The 19424-nt window shown below is 43.8% G+C and overlaps 1 protein-coding gene across 3 annotated transcripts in view; it reads left to right on the top strand.

Moving 5' to 3' along the window:
- Positions 1–2327: 2327 nt before the first annotated feature.
- Positions 2328–19424, top strand: part of NIPAL2 (NIPA like domain containing 2) — a 40974-nt gene continuing 23877 nt past the window's right edge. The window contains exons 1-4 of one of the 3 annotated variants that reach the window (XM_079984752.1): positions 2328–2793; positions 8295–8363; positions 10937–11108; positions 15431–15490. In XM_079984752.1, the coding sequence (XP_079840878.1) occupies positions 2701–2793; positions 8295–8363; positions 10937–11108; positions 15431–15490 (394 nt within the window). In that variant the 5' untranslated portion in view covers positions 2328–2700. The remainder of the gene's footprint in view (positions 2794–8294; positions 8364–10936; positions 11109–15430; positions 15491–19424) is intronic. The other 2 variants (XM_079984753.1, XM_079984751.1) reach the window with 2 other exon arrangements.

The raw sequence follows: 19424 nt of genomic DNA, 5'->3' as shown, positions 1-19424 counted from the left end.
AAATGAGCAGAGATGTACTAGAAGGGCATGCTGCTATTATTACGGCTGAATGGCTTGTGTTTCTGGGACTATTGCCCAGTAATAATAATAAGCAAACCTGGAATGGAGCAGAGAAAGAGAGCAGGCTGCCAACCTAATTATTCAATCAAAGAGTTTTGCTTGAAAATATGGTCTCCCTCCTGTGCCAGTTTAAGGAAATGGCAGCAGCGTTCTGGCTTTGGAGCCGCAGAAGGCTTACAGGTGGGCGGTATTAAACATTAAGGGCCAAAGAAAATGGGCACTTCTTCTGAAGGTTTCATACCCTTTTCAGGCAGCTTTCCCACAAAAAAAAAAAAGAGAGAAATATTAATATACCTAAATATAAACCTGCCATACCCAGTAAGCACGCCAATGGCTGCCTTCATTATGCTGTAACCTGGGGATAGGGCATCTCTGGTCCTCCAGATGTTGTTGGACTACAGTTCCCATCCTTCTTGACTATTGACCTTGTTGGCTGGGGCTGATGGGAACTGGAGTCCAGCAATCTCAGAACACAGGTTTCCCTACTGTAACCACATTCCCTCGGTGTCCCTTTAAATATTAAGGCTCCCTTTATAGAACAGTTGGAGAAGCTTTGGACATGATTGACATGTTTAGGTGGGTGTACAGAATGTGAAATTCTCCATACTTCCCCATTTCACACTTCTCTGCTGCATGCAAAACAGAGCATCAGATCTCTCCCAGTAATTAAATGTGCAACATAGGAAGCTGCCTGGGTTAGAGCGTTGATCTATCTAACTCAGTATTGTCTACACTGACTGGCAGTGGTCTTCCAACATTTCAGACCAGGAGTCTTTGCCGCACCTACTGCAGATGCTGTGGATTGAACTTGGGACCTCCTACATGCAAAATGGATGCTCAGCTACTGAGCCATGGCCCTTCCATGGGTTTCAGTTCTTAAGAGATAACTTGGAAATCCAACCCTGGGGAGATTTGTGCAGCAGGAGGAGGACTCCCCAGCTGGTTCCTCCCACCATTCCTCTGCACCCAACCGGTCAATGACATTGGGCTTATACTGATTGGATACCAGTGTGTCCAGTTCACATGATCAACCAGCTTGCTGTTTGGCACTTGTGTGCACATGTGAGTGCACATACAGCCACTTCTTACTTATTTAGGACTTTCTTACCTGCTTTTCAGCTGAAAAGACTCCCATCGGACTGGCCCATTGGTGGGATTTGCACAACGTCATGCTGGTGTTGCAGCATGATCTTTTGCAATAACCAGACAAGAGGCACGATGAAACTAAAGACATTTCATGTGAAACAACTCAGTGGTGCTGGCCAGATTGCCCCATGTGCCAGATCCAATTGGATTTTTACATATGATGATGAACATGTGGTCTTCATGCTCAAATGAGTGTCAAAGTGTTGGTACTGACCTTTAAAGCCCTAAACGGCCTTGGCCCAGTAGCGTCTCCACCCCCATCGTTCAGCCCAGACACTGAGGTCCAGCGCCGAGGGCCTTCTGGTGCTTCCCTCCATGCAAGAAGTGGGGTTCTAGGCAGAGGGCCTTCTTGGTAGTGGCAGCCACCCTGTGGAATGCCCTCCCTTCAGATGTCAAGGAAATAAACAACTATCTGACTTTTAGAAGACATCTGAAGGCAGCCCTGTTTAGGGAAGTTAATGTTTGATGTTTTATTGTGCTTTTAATTCTGCTGGGAGCTGCCCAGAGTGGCTTGGGAAACCCAGCCAGATGGGCGGGGTATAAATAAATTATTATTAATAATAATAATTATCCGACACTGTCCAGGGAAAAATATTTTTGCCCAAGGCACTATGAACTAACAAGAAAGCAGAATTCAGCATAGTAACTTAAACTCATCCATTGCCAAAACACAATACTACTTTGATAATACTTTCTGGATTTAGTCTACATATCGCTGCTTTTCTGCTCCCAGTCTGCAGGATCTCTCTCTCTCTCTCTCTCTTTTTTTTTTGCTGAGGACTTACAAACAGTGTACTGTCCCTTGGCTTAGCCTCAATGCAGTCCAATATGCCCCCATTCAGAAGGAATGTCTTGGGCGCTTGCATTCCCATGGCCGTTGGGAAATCCACTGCAACCCTATGGCCGTTCGCAAGGAACCGATGCATTTCATTGGGCGTTTATTTGAACATGCCCCCTTCCCTCTGATCCAACGGCCTTTCGGTGTGATTCTTTTCTATTGTGTCCTCCGTAGGTATTGAAAGAGTTAAATGGCAGGCTGCTGCAGCTCAAACAGGAGGTAGGTGGGGCTGGGATATACGAAACACACAAGCAGCCTTCAAATCTACTCTTGCGCTGCTGCAGAACTGTCCACAGCTACTTGCAATATTTTCCTCCCTCGCGCAAAAAGAATAAAAGGAAAACACCCAAACAAACAAATAAATAACGCGCCCCCCAAATCTCAGCAAAGGTCCTCTCTTTTGCCAAGAGCTCTTTAAAGCACCTGTGAACTTCCGGGCAAAAGAAAACAGTAACCACTTCTCTCAAAAAACAAACAGTCCTTTCTTCTTCCTCCGCCTCCTCCTCCCCAAACAATCCTAGACCAGGAAGTGGGATAAAAGTCTGAAATCCGGTTTCCTTTGCTGCGATCGCTGATGGCGTTGCTTGGGGCGACCCGGTTGTCCGAGGCGCGCAGCTGAAGACCCCGGAGAGCGCTTCCAAAAGGTCGCCTTGACAATGGCGAAGGCGCGCTTGGCGCAAAACGCCACCCTCGCGCGTAAAGAGAGCAGCAGCGGGTTTCTTTCTAGCGGGTGGTACTACTCAAACCAGGTAAGCAAAATGTTACACAGAAGTCTTCACCTCTGCCCTAAATAAGGGACTTTTAGGGCCAGAAGTGTGCATCTGGCACACCGATAATGTTTCATGTTGGCCAGGAAAGCAACAAGAAGACCTCGGCAATTCCCTACTGCAAGATAGCCTCGTTTTGTCCCTCTCTTTGCACCCAGCACCATAAATGTATAGTCAACGTTACATACAAAGAGAGGTGGTTGTGACGATGCTATAGGGCAAAGGAGAACCATTAATTCTTTGGAGAAGGGGTGCGCTAAGTGTGCAAACCTCGTGGGCAGTGTGCAAAAACCAACCAACCACTGGGACACCAGAAACAACCAGAGGCTGTTTTCAGAGAGCGATTTGGCTGGTGGAAATGTTTCAAAATCTGGGTGGCTGTGGTAGCTCTTCTGTGGGGCGATAGGGATGCCCGAAATGTGGAACCACTGGTGTCAGATGCTGCGCCCTGTGGAATTGTGGGAAAGAGTGCAGAAAGGCAAAGAACTTCTCCTCACCTTCCCTTTCTACGGGTGGTAACCTTCTGCTTGCGAGGCAGGCCTTCCACTGAGCTACAGCCCTTCCCTGAGGCAGTGACTAGTTCAAAATGACTTAGCCAATGAGCAAAACATTTCTCCTCTTCGTTCCCCAGGCAAAAGTGGCTTTGCCACCCTAACAGCATAAAGTAGATACGAGGAGGTGATGGTGGCAGCTGTATCCTTCAGAAATGAAACACATGATGTGGCCTCATTGCAACCAGTGTTCCTCATTCTTTTGCAAGGGGCAGACAAGTGAGCTGAGGTGGGGGAAATGTTGAGTGTTATGATGTCAGGTCACACCACTTTTGTTTTACTGGATGTTACCATGGCAATGCACGGGAACAATGCGGTTGGCCATAGCTACGTCTACTCAGTAATGTCTAGTTAAGCCTTTTTTAGGACAGTAGAACCTTGGATTATTACCAAATGCTAATCAAACTGTAGAATGTGAGTAAACAGCATTAACATTTTGAGATCAACTTTCTCTGGACCCAAAATGTGAACAATGGCTCCAAGAGAGAAGTTTTTTGATGGCTAACCCCTCCATCTTGGGGACTTATCAAAAGTCTGAGATCTAGTTCCACCCAGACTGAGGTCACATTGCTTTGCATGGGAGTTCAGCACATGCTTAACCCTTGCTCATTAAAATCAGCAGGATGTAAATGTACTTAAATTTGGCTGGATTATGCCCACAGTATTATTTTTTAAATCGAAATTGGCATTTTATCTTCTTGGCTTTATCTTGTTTTTATTGTTCCTTTGTAATTATTGTGACATATGTTATTATTCTGAACTTCAGTCCATTGGGATGGGGTGTAATATACATGAAATAATTTTTTTGTGATGGTCTAGAGAGGTTGTTTAAATGCACATTTGGTGACTATTGTGTTGCCAGAGGAGCTAGGAAACGCTTGCATTTAGTATACATACATTATCCCGTTGGTATTTCTGTTAATGCAAAGCAGAAACAAGAAACAACCTCCCTTTAGATCTCAGATTATTTGTAAAGAATTCGTGCGAAAGCTTAATTACAATATTTATTACACCAGATCTTATTATGTGTGTATTTATTATTTATCTTCCATGATCCTCAAAGGTGCCGCTAAGCTTTTTTAGGTGCCTTGCCCTTTTTATTATTGAAAATGATGTTGTGGTCTTAACCAAACGACATCTGATGAGGTGTTTCTCTTTTTATGATAACACAGCATGGTACTGCCCTAATTTTTTCTTGTTTGCTGTTGCTTTGTTAGCTATAGGTGATCTTCAACATTAGTAATACTCAGAGTAGACCCATTGAAACTGAAATCACTCCAGTTGATTGATTTCAGTGAGTCTGTTCCAAGTATCATTGGGTATAAGTAGATTTTGTGGGTTGGTAAATAAATATACAAATCCAGCAGTTAACACAGTTATATAAAACTTTCACCCTGGGCATTTCAAATATTCTAACCTTGGTTTAGTTCAAGCCAGCTAATTTTTTTCTCTCCAAACTTCTATAAAAATTCTGAATGGTTCTTTCAGAAAGGTTTCAACCTTGATATTTTTACGTGTCAAATCTAGTAAGGTACTTATATTCAGCAAAAGCTGGAGGACTTAAGCAATGCAAAACTAAAGCTGGAATTAATCCAGGGTTGTTGTTGTTTTTCCTTTTAGGTGGTGCTTGCATTTAAACTGATCTGTTGCTTTTGAAATATAGTTAGGAGTCTAGGAAGTGTGACAGAACACAGATATTTGGCACGGAACCTTGATATTCTCTCTAGAAGTGCCTTCATATTCAGTCATGCTTAAGCCCATTTCTGCCAGCAGAAATAAATATCCGTAACAGGATTAAAACCCAAAAGTAGCAGGTTTCCTGTGTCACTGGTGTGATGTGGTGTCAAAGGAGAATTTACTGTATTTTTCGCCCTATAGGACGCACTTTCCCCCCTCCAAAAATGAAGGGGAAATGTGTGTGCGTCCTATGGGGTGAATGCAGGCTTTCGCTGAAGCCTGGAGAGCGAGAGGCGCCGGTGCGCACCGACCCCTCTCGCTCTCCAGGCTTCAGAGCTATCTGCAAGCCTTGGGAGCCCGGCGGGAGTGCCCGCTGGGCTCCCAAGGCTTGCGGGCAGCAGCCTGCAGCCTGAAGCACGGGGCGCGCCCGGTGCTTTGCACAGATGTCTGCAAGCCTTGCGAGCCCGGCGGGAGTTCCCGCCGGGCTCGCAAGGCTTGCTGATAGCAGCCTGTTCTGGGGGCTGGGGTCGGGGGAAGCTTCGGCTTCCCCCGCCCCAGCCCCACGGCTGGGGGGGAAATAATTTTTTTTATTTATTTCCCCCCCAAAAAACGAGGTGCGCCCTATGGGCCAGTGCGCCCTATAGGGTGAAAAATACGGTACCTTTTCTCGGGGTCACTTCCATGACAAGTGGATTGTCATGGATTCTTGGATTGTACAGCCAATTCTGATTCCGTACTGTCCAGTGGCACACCATTGTGGACTGACGTTCAGTGTAGGCTCAGCTGCACTGAACTGGTGCACCCTATCCATTACATCAGAGCCTACTGTGTTTATCCTGTGGCAGTGTCTCTTCCATCAGGCTGGAAGCATATCTGAGCAGTAGGATATATACTGCCTAAATCATCTCTTGTAACCTTGGGTTACAGACGTTTCAGGTTACAGACGCTTCAGGTTACAGACTCCGCTGACCCATAAATAGTACCTCGGGTTAAGAACTTTGCTTCAGGATGATAACAGAAATTGCGCGGTGGCGGCATGGCGGCAGCAGGAGGCCCCATTAGTTAAAGTGGTACCTCAGGTTAAGAACAGTTTCAGGTTAAGAACAGACCTCCAGAATGAATTAAGTTCTTAACCCGAGGTACCATTGTATATGTATAATGTTGGTGCAATGAGAAAGGCCTGTTACGCTGCTGTGCCAGGAGTGGGAAACCTGTGGCTCTCTAGATGTTATTGGCCTCCAACTTTCAATAGCCACAACCTCATGGCCAATCGCTCAGGATGATGGGAACTGTAGTTCAACAACATTTGGAAGGCCGCAGGTTTCCCATGCCTGCGCTATCTATATCACTTTGTATTGACATTAAGGAAATGTGGCTATTTGGGTAACATCGTGAGAGTCAACGGCATGTTCTTTTAGTTTTTTTGATGACCGCATATAGCATAAAAATATTGAGTGTGCTGTTGGTGAGAAACAAGTGGGATCTGAAACAAAATGCTGTAAGTGATTTCATTGAGTCATGCCCTTTCTCTGGTTCTTCATCCCTATTGCTATAGAACCTTTGGCTATAAAACTATCTTTAGGGAGCTGTTTGAGTAGCCTTAGAGGAAATGAGCAGTCAATCTTGGAAAGGTTTTGTTTCAAGCTTAAGCAGTGAAGCTAAGTTTATCTGAACAGTATGTTAGAAGTTTAGGAATGGAGCATGCTAAAAAAAATCCACCCTCTTGAAGCAGAGGTTGTCTAATGCATCTCTTTAGATGGACAGAGTAACTACAGTATATCAGCATCTAAAGAAGCACCATTGTATAAATATTTCTACTCTGCTGCCTTGTGATTTTAAGGACTTGGAGAAAGAGAGCGAGAGGATGGCTGTTACAAAACAGCCTAGTTAGATCTGTTGCCTTAAGCTGCATTAGAAGGAAGGTATAGAAATGTGCTGTACAGTTGCAGGAGCATCCTGCAGCCAATTGGAAGCTGTGACAGACGTTCGGCTTCCAAAAATTGTTCGAAAACCAAAACACTCACTTCTGGTTTTTGATCATTCGGGAGCCGCAACATACAAGTTCCAAGGTGTTCAGCAACCAAGGTACGACTGTACTTTGAATGTATCTCTCCTTGTAGTTTAAACCAAATTGAAAACTTTCTACATGTTGGTATATACTGTCCTTTATATATTTCTTTGAGAAAGCAATACCTGGGACAGATGTGTATACAGTTGCAAAAACTGCACATTTTCCTTTGGCAATAAAGTAATTGATGAGATAATAAAATTCTATAGAGAGAACACTGTGTTTTGCCAAGTTGATTCAGAATCTTAAGCTTATGCTGGTTTTGCATACTTTTGGTCAGATTTGCATAATTTATATACAGTATATTTTTTTCCATTTTAGTATTTGCTAGAAATTCAGAACTCTTTTATTTACTTATTGAATTCACATCCTGCACTTTCTCCCAAAGGAGTCCAGGGTGGCAAACCACAGATAAAATAATACAATTAAAAATCATTTTTTAAAAAAAGAAAATACTTAAAAGAAAATACTTAAAGCAAATAAAAATATGAGAAACAGTCACAGATTTTCACACCCAATCATTTCAAGTTGCTAGGAGCTGTATCTTTCAGCCACTGAATACCTGGGGGTTAACAAGAATGTTTTAAAATTCCTCCTGAAAGTTAGTAATGAGGGCGGGAGACACATCTCACCAGGAAGGGAATTCTACAAATGGGGAAGCACCTCTGAGAAGACCTAGCCAATGGGGAGCTTCCAATGAGAGAGAACCGCACCCCAATTGGTTCCATCACTGAACTGCGCCAGTATGTTGGCATTGTCTTGCATGACTATTTTTTTATTTACACAACAAGAACAACCAATTCTGCTTTCTGTATGATTCGGGCGTGGGGTGGGAATCAATGCTGGCAGCTCCTTAGGATTCTCAGTCTTTTTTCTTCTTTTTCAATAATTTTCTTTGTGGGCAAGATGGGGAAATTGGGGATCTGGTATGCAAGATGCATACTGCAGATGAATATTCAATATGTCTCGGGTACTTTTACCATTTAGGCTCTGCTGTTAGGATACGGAAGAGTGTTTATAAATAGCAGGCAACATAGCTCAGCCCTGCCCTTGAAAGAGCAGGAAGTATTGCAGCCCCAATCCCCAGCAAGTTACTGTATTCTATAAATGAATGAAACTGTGTGCATATTTGGCTGCTGTTCCACTAATTATCTGTATTACTGTACACAAATGTTTTGTTTCTGCAGACTTTGCTCTTAGGCGTCTTGTTGGCAATCGCAGGAAACATTCTCATTAGCATCTCTTTGAATCTGCAGGTATGAAAAATCTCCTTTGTATGGTGATTGGTAATGAGATCTAAGCAGCAAACTGTGTGCACAGGCTTCCAGCCATAATATTTAATGTTGGTTAATAGCGCACTTACATAACACAGCACTGAGCTACTGATTACCTTACAATATGCTTTGAGTTTTATTCCTCTGTTCAGGTATAAAAGCACACTTAAAGTTCTGCGACTTTTATATTTAATTCGTTGATATTTGACTACACAACTTATTTTCAACCTTCTTCCTGCGAATCATATTTAGTACTGTGATTTATTTGGGGTTTTTTTTTTGTATGCTAGGCAAAAGTTCCTAAGCATAGGAGCCACCATATCAAATTTCTGTATAAACAAGAGCCACATCCCTGTGCCTCCTTAACAGTTGCCACATTTCCTTCTCTTCGGTCCCTATACTTTGCCCATATTAAGGCAAAACGTCTGAAAGTGAGATGAGCATTGGCTTGCAGCGCAGAGCAGTGATCGGATTACCACTCTTCCATGAAATCAATGCTCACCACGCACTCAGTAATCCTTGTCCCGCAGTAAAGATCTTTTGACTACCAATTTGAATGTTACAGCTCCCATGTGGAAGCCAATGGAAACTGATTCTGTATGCGAGCGCTCGGCTTAATCGCTCTACCATTTGAAAGCAGCTTTTTGCCACCTTCCCCTCTCTTTCCAGTGTTCAGATTGTTGTTGTTGTTGTTATGATGATGATGATGATGATGCGTTCCTCATCAAGGTGACCCAAAGCAACTTACCAAAATAGGATAAATACTATAACCAATTATAACAAAACACAACCAATAAAAGCCCAAAAAACAGATGTATGCAAATATAGGTCAGGTCTTACAGATCCTGCACCACTAAAAGAAACCACAAAACATAGAATTGTAGGGTTGGAAGGGACCACAAGGGCCATTTCAAGTCCTCGCAATGCAGAAATATTTTGCCCAACATGGGGCTAGAACCCACAACCCCGAGATTCAGAGTCTCATGCTGTAGCGACTGAGCTATTCCAGGTTCAAATATCTGAAGCCATTCAAATTAAGGACCAAAATCCTGGGTAAAAAGGAAGTGTTTTGCCTGGCAGCTAAAAACCAAAAATGTCTCAGGACATGATGTCTCCTTGTGGAGAGTGGGGAACTGACAAGGTGTGTTCTCATGCTGCCATCATTCTGCTCATTTAGGACCAGGTATGTGTATGAAATGGAGGGCAAAGCAGAGAACTGCATGGGGCCCACTGTGTCTGTCAAGAAGCTGTGCCCCTTCTGTAGCAATTTAGTATAAAAAGGTTAAGGTAAAGGGACCCCTGACCATTAGGTCCAGTTGTGGCCGACTCTTGGGTTGTGGCGCTTATCTCGCTTTATTGGCCGAGGGAGCCGGCGTACTTCTTCCGGGTCATGTGGCCAGCATGACTAAGCCACTTCTGGCAAACCAGAGCAGTGCATGGAAATGCTGTTTACCTTCCCGCCGGAGCGGTACCTATTTATCTACTTGCACTTTGATGTGCTTTCAAACTGCTAGGTTGGGAGGAGCAGGGACCGAGCAATGGGAGCTCACCCCGTCGCGGGGATTCGAACCGCCAACCTTCTGATCAGCAAGTCCTAGGCTCTGTGGTTTAACCCACAGCACCACCCACGTCCCTTGCAGTTTAGTATAGTAGCTGATTATTGCTATTCATTAGTAATACTATTTTTGAAAGCACTATCTCAGAGCTTATCCAGACTTACCTTTTGCCCCACTCTTTGCAGGCACAGGTCCACACTTAAAAACTTTGTGTCTGAGCGATTTGGGGTGGGGTTTTTTTGCCCCAATCTTTACCTGTGAAAACCTACTCTCTAAAGCTGAATTGGAGCAAATACCAATTCAGGTTTTCTGCAAATGGATGTTTTCTCCAATTGAGCTTTAAAGAGTAGATTTTCCCAGGGAAAGCCCCAGGGCAAAAGAAAAGATTGCTGCGATATGGAGCTTTTAATCGTGGACTGTGCTTGGAGAGAGTGTTAAGTCTGGAGAAACCCTCAACAAATCACAGATAATCCTAATTACTGATTGTGTGAACCGAGTTTCCTCTGTCCAGATCTAAATAATTCCATTTAGAGCTTGCTGCCAAATAAATCAAATATTAATTTTGGTCATTTGGTGGTCTCTTTGTATTTCTGGTTACATGCAGTTTCTCACCTTCCCCACTTAAGTGAATCTAATGTCTTATCAGTCTTATTCAGACTGGCACCTGGCTGGGTCTTTCATTCTTTTTGGTTTCTTGGCATTGACACCAGGATGTCCCTAAGAATACGAAGAGTTTTCTGAAAAATTCATTATTTTGAAAGTAGCTCCAAAGTCATGCATTACAAACCACCTACACAGAATGCTAACTTCAGCTCATGCTGTCATTTTTATTCCAGGAGTGTTTATTTAGGGACTGGAGATTTATATAATTTCTTCAGCACTGATAGCAGGATGCACAAAGCTTCTGCAATGCCATATTGATGTCAAGTACAATATCTGTTACATGCATGCAAAGCCATGTCTTTCATTCACATGTTCTCCATCACATCTAACTTTTAGAAATACTGTCATCTTCGACTCATGCGTCAAGGCAGTCAGAAGCCCTTTTACAGAAGCAAGCTTTGGTGGTTCGGCATTATACTCATGGGGACTGGAGAAATTGGGAATTTCGCCGCCTACGGATTTGCTTCAGTCATGCTCGTTGCTCCATTAGGAAATGTGGCTGTCATAGGTAAGATGACCTGACCCCCGACCCCGTCCCTTATTCATTGTCAAAGAACAAGCCAGAAGTAACTCACACAGTTCAAAGTTGGAGATAACTCTTTATTACCAAAAACACGACTTCACAGACTCAGCTAAGTGTCAGGTCTAATGAACAAAGCAGCTCATTCGTGGTAGGTCTTACCTCATGAATCAGTTGCCGAGACTGACAGTCTCCATCTCCCCACAGCTGCCTTAAGTCTCCTCTTCTCCAGAGTTTTCCCCCCAAGCAATCAGAGACTATGCCTGTGTGCAGCCAAGCTCTCCTCCGCCTTTTTCTTGCCTCTTCTGGTTCTGGGCATAGCTGTCAACCGTCCCTTATTTGGCAGGAAACTCCCTTATCCCAGCGCCATGTCCCACTGCTGTCCCTTATTGATGATGTCCCTTAAATTTCCTGGGTTTCAAAGGAAGCAGCTCCTCTCCCTCCCTCCCTGCCGGCCAGGGAGGAGGGAGGCTCCAACTGTGTTGCTTGGCTGCGTTGCTCACCCAATAAGGAGTCTAAGAACGACTGGGGGGTGGAGCTTGCATGCCTTGTGCCGATCAAATTGGCTGTGTTGCCTGAGGACTCACCTTTGCTCAGCGCTTCCCAGCGGAGAGGTGACAGTGGTTTTCCTTGCTGCATCCCCTTTGCCGGGTTGCTGCGCTGTGGGAACCACCGCTTGAGGCTTCGTTTGGCTGCTGGCTGGGCTTTCTGCCTTTGCCTCAGAGGGGCTCAGAAGTTGAACATACCTGTGCCTAGAAAATCCCTTATTTTGGCTGCTGATCCTTTGTTTTCAAATCTGTAAGTTGACAGCTATGGTTCTGGGAGTCAAGGGGGGAGGGCAGGAGGTGGAGACCCTCGTGACTTTTCCCCAGTCTGACACATTCCTGCCTCTTGGCTGCCTCCCTACAACTCTCTTGCTTCAGCTTCTGCTTCTGAGCCTGGACTACCTCTCTCTGCCACAGATTCTCTCAGCTCACCAAGCCCTGTTACGTCTTCATCTTCGAACACCTCCTCTTCCCAGTCTTCTCCCTCTGAGCACTCATTGTCCTGCCACCACTCCCTGGGATTTGAGCCTTCGTTCCTTAGTGGTTCCCCAGCTGGTTCCTTTCCTCTGTGACATCCATGGAGATTTTTCTTTAAATTATTTGAGATAATTGCACTAATGGTTAAGGAAAATTAAGAGGCATGTAAGAGAGATCCCTGGAGAGAGATATTTGCTAGAACAGGAAGTATTCCAGTGGAAGGGATGTGCTATAAAATCTCTGTGCTTTTTTATATTATAACATTATCTTGGATTCCAAGCTACTGTTGCATGAGCATACTGGATCATGGGACAGAACAGCTTTCCCCAATATGGTGCTTTCCAGATGTTTTGCGCTATAACTCCCACCATCCCCAGCCAACATGGCCAATGGTCAGGGGGGATTTGGAGGGCTCCAGGTGCGCCATACCTGCTCTGTTTGTATAGCTTTGTACCAACATTATGAAAACTGGCTATTTGGGTGGTATTATGGGATTCTGTGATGGCCTGGGATTCCGATTCAGAGGCTGAACCAGAGGAATCCCAGCCTGCACAGGAGTCCCTGCCTCCAGGGCCGGCTGAACTGGGGCAGGGCCTTGATTCTGAAGCGCCTGCACCTGTGCCGGATCCTCAGGAGCAGGCACCAGGTGATCCCACTCTGGCTCCAGAGGTGGTTGAGGACTCAGTGCCTGCAGGTGAGTCTCCCCCTGGGCCTAGTAACCCTTTAGCCTCTCCGGAACTGCAGAGGCTCAGGGCAGAGAGGCGAAGGGAACTGGTTTCTCCCAGGAGGAGTGCTCGCCTTAAGGCCAAGAGAGGCGGGTCTCCTAGGGGCCGGGACCGCCCCTGGCCTCAGAACAGATAAAGGCCAGTCAGCCCGGTCCCAGGTTGTGGGAGCAACGTCGTTGTTGAGTACCTGTTCCTGCCCGGACCCAGACCTGACTCTTCAGTGCTCCTGTCCCCGCCCGGCTTCCCACTTCGGACCTCGCCCCGCTCCTTGTGGACTGATTCCAGGCTAGTGACCCAGGACCGGACTTTGACTACGCCAACGGTAACCTTCCCCCCGGGATCAGCACAGATTCAATTGCATGAACTTTTCATTCTATGATGACTTCATATATGGCATAAAAATATTGATAGGCCTGTTAGAGAGAAACAATTGGCACCCACAACAAAAAAGTGTAATTTGCCTGTTCTATCCAGTCATGCCCTTTGCCAGGATATTCCATTTCCTTTGACCCTCAGCTTTCTGACTCTCCCCTCCCCAAGTGGAACAGCATTTCTGCTGAGCATGTGTCATCCTCATGGGGCTGTTTTGAGTTCACCACTACCTTAAGGGTTTCCCCCCTTAAATATATGCTGCATACCTACATACATCAAGATTTCCCAAAGTCTGCTGATAGCTTCCTCTTGTGTCTGAATAGCACCTTTTCAGATGTCATTAGTGTCTATGATGAAGATGAGTTCTCATGACTAATTCCAGCTGTGACAGCTGTGGGAAAAACCAATTCTGAGATGATATCTGACTGCTTCAGCCTGTACCAAGCCAAATTCTGCTTTTTGCTATGTCACAGTTAAGTCAAAGCACTGCATGGCAACCGGGTGCAAATGACTAGCTCCATATAGACTGAAGTAGCTGCAATTCAGCACAGGGTACTTTTTTGTGTCGGGGGACAGAAATGCTTGAGCAAATAAACCTTATGTCAGTTAGATAATCGTTATAGCAACTGTCTCGGTACCTTGGTGATATTTGAAAGACCCAGCATCAGTTTCAGGCCTAGTTTTTCCACACAGAGTAAAAGAATTTCAGGGGGGAAGTTTGTCCCTTTCTCCCAGTGTGGGGGCTGTTTTTCATACCAGAGCATTTAGTCATGTGTTCCCCATCCCTCCCCAACCACAGTCTGAAGTGGTACCAGTGAGACAGAAGTCTACCACCATGAGGCATCATTGAGAGAAGTAATTTATATTCTAGGTGGGTTCATTTCCCCCTGCCTCAACACACGCACGCTATTTTTCAGTCAGAGAGCTGCAGTTTTACAAGATGTTGCTTGGATACTAGCACTTTCTGCTCATGAAAGCTGTCATCCTAATATTTCACATGAAATGGTAATCTTAAGTTGATAGGTTTCTTAAGTGCATTTTAAAAAGACCTTTGCTATTATTATCCTCTCGTCATAATTTATACAGCCCCCAGTAGCTCATTATAGCAATTATACTTAAATTATTTCTAGGGAGAAGAAAGTTATGTGTCCTCAGGGGGAGGTTTCCTGCTGATGAAGCAAGTGTACACACTCCTGTTTATCTCTTTTTAATCCCTTGACAGCATTTGAAACAGGACACTGATTTTAACAAATGTTTTGCAATGCTTGGAAGAACCATATGTGAGTTTTCTGCTGCAAATGCCATTTTCTTCATTGGCTGTTTCTATGGGTCATTGACAAAATGGAAATATGCTAGATTTACTTTTATTTTTTTGAGAACAGCAGAAACTTTTTTAAATGTTCCGTCAGAGAAAAAACTCGCTACAAATGCAACACAAGCCCATCGGGTAGTGAGTTGCACCAGGATATTTGTCTGTGCTGTTTATAGGTACTACTTCAGGATTTTAACCACTTCATTTGTAAATTAAGCAAGTCTCTGTGGGGCTGAGATACTGCCTGAAAGGAATTTCCCATGGTGCATAATTCATATCCCTGTTGTGACGCGTATACGTATCACCTCTGTGTACCACCTAACAAGGTCTCGTAAGAATGTTCTTGTGGTGTGACCACAATAAAAGGGCATTAAATTCTATTGAGCAATGGGAACCACAATGCCCCTGTCCATGTATGGCAGGGATTAGAGTTGGAAAGAAGCAGAAATCATGGCGGAAATGGCACATATCAAAGCCTGTAAAGTCATGTGGAAGGCACTGTTGAAACTCCACCACCATTTGTTGCCAGGAGAGTGCCCAAGTTATGTATACAAAAGGAGAAGTGGGTAGTACTGGTGGCAGTTTAAAAGCCCCCAAATAAGAGTGTTTGAGGGATGTGCTGTGGAGAGCGCTCCTTTCACAAGCCCTGTCTCTTGGGTTGTAGCCAGTTTACCATGGGATTATTTTTTTTAAAGTGTGTGGAAATAAACTAGGAGTCTAGTTCCAGCACCAGGATTTGCCAGGATTATATTGCTGATGTGGAGGCAAATGGGTTCTTTTCTTGTTATTATTGTTAAGCAATGTTATCACAGGCGACTTCATCATCTTTAATATATTCTCTTATTATGTAACATTTAACAATGACTGTTTGTTCCCCAGGTAGTGCAGTTATTTCTGTCTTATTCCTAAAAGAGTACATAAGATCCGAAGGTATATTAGGTAAGTAAATGATTCCTGCCAGTCTAATTCTTGGAGTGCTGTTTTGATAAGGGAAATAATGCTGCATGAATAGCAAGATATAGTTATGCCCCCAACATTTGTCAGCTGAAGATAAATACACTTATTTTAAAATAGGTTGGAACATAGTTTTAATAATAGGCAGGGTCGAGTTTTGCTCCAAAAAATGTTATGCAAGCCTGGATTTTAAACCCCACAGTCCATTGAATCTATTTTTTCTGGTAAGTTTTGTTCCTGTTCCAATCATAGACTCATAGAATTGTAGAATTGGAAGGGACCACAAGGGTCATCTAGTCCAACCCCTGCAATGGAGGAAACTTTTACCCAATGTGGGGCTCAAACCCACGACCATGAGATTAAGAGTCTCATTCTTGGCTGGGCTGTCCTAGGTAGACTTTTGTCTGTATCAATTAAATGGGCATTTTCTGTTTATGCTCATGTTTTTGCTTCCAGTTTTTAAATCGGGAGATAATACTTCAATATTTTACATATTTTGATATGTTTGACAACAGTAGGAGTCCTATCAAAAACAAGACATGATCTAATTGCTTGATCATTCTGCTCACAGCTCTTTTAATGTTGATATTTGCACACAAGCTCTTTTTTATAACATTAAAAAATAGTAACTGTTTGTTCCTTTTATACTGATTTGGTTATTTCCAAGAGCATTTCAGCAATGTTTTGCTGGCACACATGATCTCAGTTGCACAAAACATTGGACTTTATGTCTGCCTCAAAAACATTTTTGCAAATTAAATCTGCCTTGCTCTACGGTTCGTTTATTAGATATGTGACTAGTTCCAGCAGATATTTTGGTTGCTTTATGTAAGACAATGAGTCTATAGCTATTTTTGGCATTTGAGATTACTCTGGCCAATTGCTGCATAAATGTTGTTGACATATTTGAGATGGCTGTGATTCTCAAACTTTGTCACAATGCTTATTCCCACAGCAGCTGTCCATAGTCATAGTTCTGCTCGTGTGCTCTAAAACTCAACCAGAACACTAGGATGTATTCCTGGGAAAAGTATTGTTTTCCCTCACTAACCTTCACCCAATAAAAAGCTTTGGCACCAAATTCAGGAAACCAGCTGGGCAGACAAGTCAGCCCATTCTGGTCTTTGTCTCCACTAAGATTATGGATGGGTGTACCACAATGGGATGTGTCAATTCAAGGGGTGAAACTTGGTTTTTGCAAATTTATTCAGTGAGGGGTCTTAAAAATATGTTTTGGGGGCGTGAGGAATTCAAATATGCTATTATTTTTGTGACTTGACAACATTTAGCATGGCAAATCTTCATTTGATTAAAAAGCGCATCAACTACTCTTGGAAAACCAAATAATTTTAATTTTACCTTCTGAAAATGTTGGGTAATGCTGTAAAATTTTTAGTTTCCCTGCATAAAGCACATGCTACTAAGGATACACTGTAATCATAAAACAACATTAGAAACTAATGACATCGGCTAATAAGAAATTTAAATAAGTTTCATTAAGTCTTGCTTTGATTTGCTCTTGGACATCAGCCTCCGACTTGCTTCTTGGCCTGATTTAGCCCTCACACTTTTTATGTCCATATACCCTGGCCGTTTAACCCACAGCGCCACCCAGGACGCGGGTGGTGCTGTGGGTTAAACCACAAAGCCTAGGACTTGCCGATCAGAAGGTCGGCGGTTCGAATCCCCGCGACAGGGTGAGCTCCCATAGCTCAATCCCAGTTCCTGCCAACCTAGCAGTTTGAAAGCCCGTCAAAGTGCAAGTAGATAAATAGGTACCGCTCCGGTGGGAAGGTAAACGGTGTTTCCGTGCGCTGCTCTGGTTCACCAGAAGCGGCTTAGTCATGCTGGCCACATGACCCGGAAGCTGTATGCCGGCTCCCTTGGCCAATAAAGCAAGATGAGTGTCGCAACCCCAGAGTTGTCCAGGACTGGACCTAACGGTCAGGGATCCCTTTACCTTTACCTTACCCTGGCTGTTGCCTCTGCAACTTGTTTCACACACCTCTCTATAGAGGCCACTGTGGAATTTGCATGGGCTCGTCAGTGAACTTCTCTACTTCCTCTGTAGTAAGTTTACATGTCAAAGGAGGTTCATATATCCTGTTAGACCAGTCTATCAGCTCCAACAGGGACAAAGCACTGGTGTTGACAGAAGGTGTCTTTCTAGACATACAGAAAGATCTCCCAGTGTTTCATCATCTCTGCCCCTCAGGTCAATGATCTTCTGGACACCAGCTCTCCTCTTCTCATTGTCATAGGAGCATGAGAGTGTATGGATTATTTCGCTGAATGCATACCACGCTGAACGCCAGGCAGTTGTCAAAACAGCATCTACCACAGCCTTCTTTTGCAGCCTAACTCACCACAGCTGAAACAAGAAGTGGTGTGAGCCTTCTACTCAAGGAGTGTTTTACTTTGCTGTTGAACCAGCAGGGATACTACACACAAATGATGTATTCTATTAACAGCCTTTAAGTTGTTGCGGGATTTGCCTTTAAAGCCATGTTCTGGAACCCATATGCAGCAAAACCTGTTTGCTGTTGTTAACCACCTTGAATGGCTCACTGGACCAATTTCAAGAAGGGCCAAATCCATGGGAAGGTTTCCCTGTCCTTATGGCCTGTATGATCCAGTACCCATATGCCTGATCAGTAGACAGATCCCTTATGACATTGTCACTCAGTGAAGCAAGAGGCTCTCTAACTGGGAGTTTGGTGGGTGAAGGATCAATTTCAAATTCCGTAGCAACATCTAGCAGTGTTACCTGTCCACTTGTTGTTAGACAAGGTCTTCCCATCAACTGCTTGTGAACAAGTGTCACAGAGGTCATTTGTTGATGTGGAGGGCTCAAAGCAGCCAGATCAGTTTACGACTAAGCTTGACCTCAAAATAAGTAAGTAAGTAAGTAAGTAAATAAATAAATAAATTTTTATTTATACCCCACCCTTCCCGGTTCAGAAAACCGGGCTCAGGGTGGCTAACAACAAATTTAAAACACTTAATTGATGCAACAAAAAACAGCATAAAATACAGTATAAAACGTGAATAACAATAAATTCAATCCATCCAATAAACATTAGATGATCACCAGGGCTAGCTGGCTAAATTAGTCCTATTTGGGCCAGTGAGGAGACTAGGGGAAAATAAAAAGGGGAAGAAGAAGGGAAGGAAGGAAGGTATGATATATATTAGTGAAAATAACATACAAAATGCACTGTATTGCAGATAACTGTTTCCAAAACCTGTGTATGTTAGACAAAAATTGTGTTTAGTAGGGGATATTTGCACTAAAAGGCCGGTGGGTTTTCATGAGGCTGGTTTTTGTTTTTGTTTTAATTGTGAACTAGTATGTGAATTTCAGATTAGAAAAACAGGAAACAGGGAATAACCAAAACTGACAGAATTCACCCATCCCTAGTGACGATTTGCATACTTTTTTCCTACGCAGAAGTGCTATCTGTGTGGGAACGTCTATCTTGTCTGAAGTGCCTGTCATTCGTGCAAAATGAAGAGGATGACTGGGCTCCCTGCGCAAATAAGCAGGCAAATGATGCAGGCTGTTAGTGTAATGATTGTACGGTAATTGCACAGCTGTTGTGGGCGTTTGGAGAAAGAAATTCAGTGCTGCTCCAATAGCCCTATAATATTTAGTTATTTGGTCCAAGTGATACATGGAGAATTCATCCCTCAGCTGATCATGTTCCCCTTCAGCCTTGTACGCTGCACAATGTTTTAACTAGAGTTCTGGGCTGATTTATTTTATTTCTGCGAGTTTGTCTTTGCCATGGAGGTTTTTTAACAATGTTGCTGCATTCCATTGGAGTTAGCTGTACCATGGCAGATACGGTGATTGTTGGGAGGTTTGTGCAAATACATAAATATAGAACACTGTGGGGATTGTTCCCCCCCCCACCTC

This window comes from Podarcis cretensis (assembly GCF_951804945.1).
Source record: "Podarcis cretensis genome assembly, chromosome: 7".
In the NCBI taxonomy this organism is placed as follows: Eukaryota; Metazoa; Chordata; class Lepidosauria; order Squamata; family Lacertidae; genus Podarcis; species Podarcis cretensis.
Note: the sequence above shows the minus strand (reverse complement) of the source record. Positions and strands in the feature narration are given on the sequence as shown.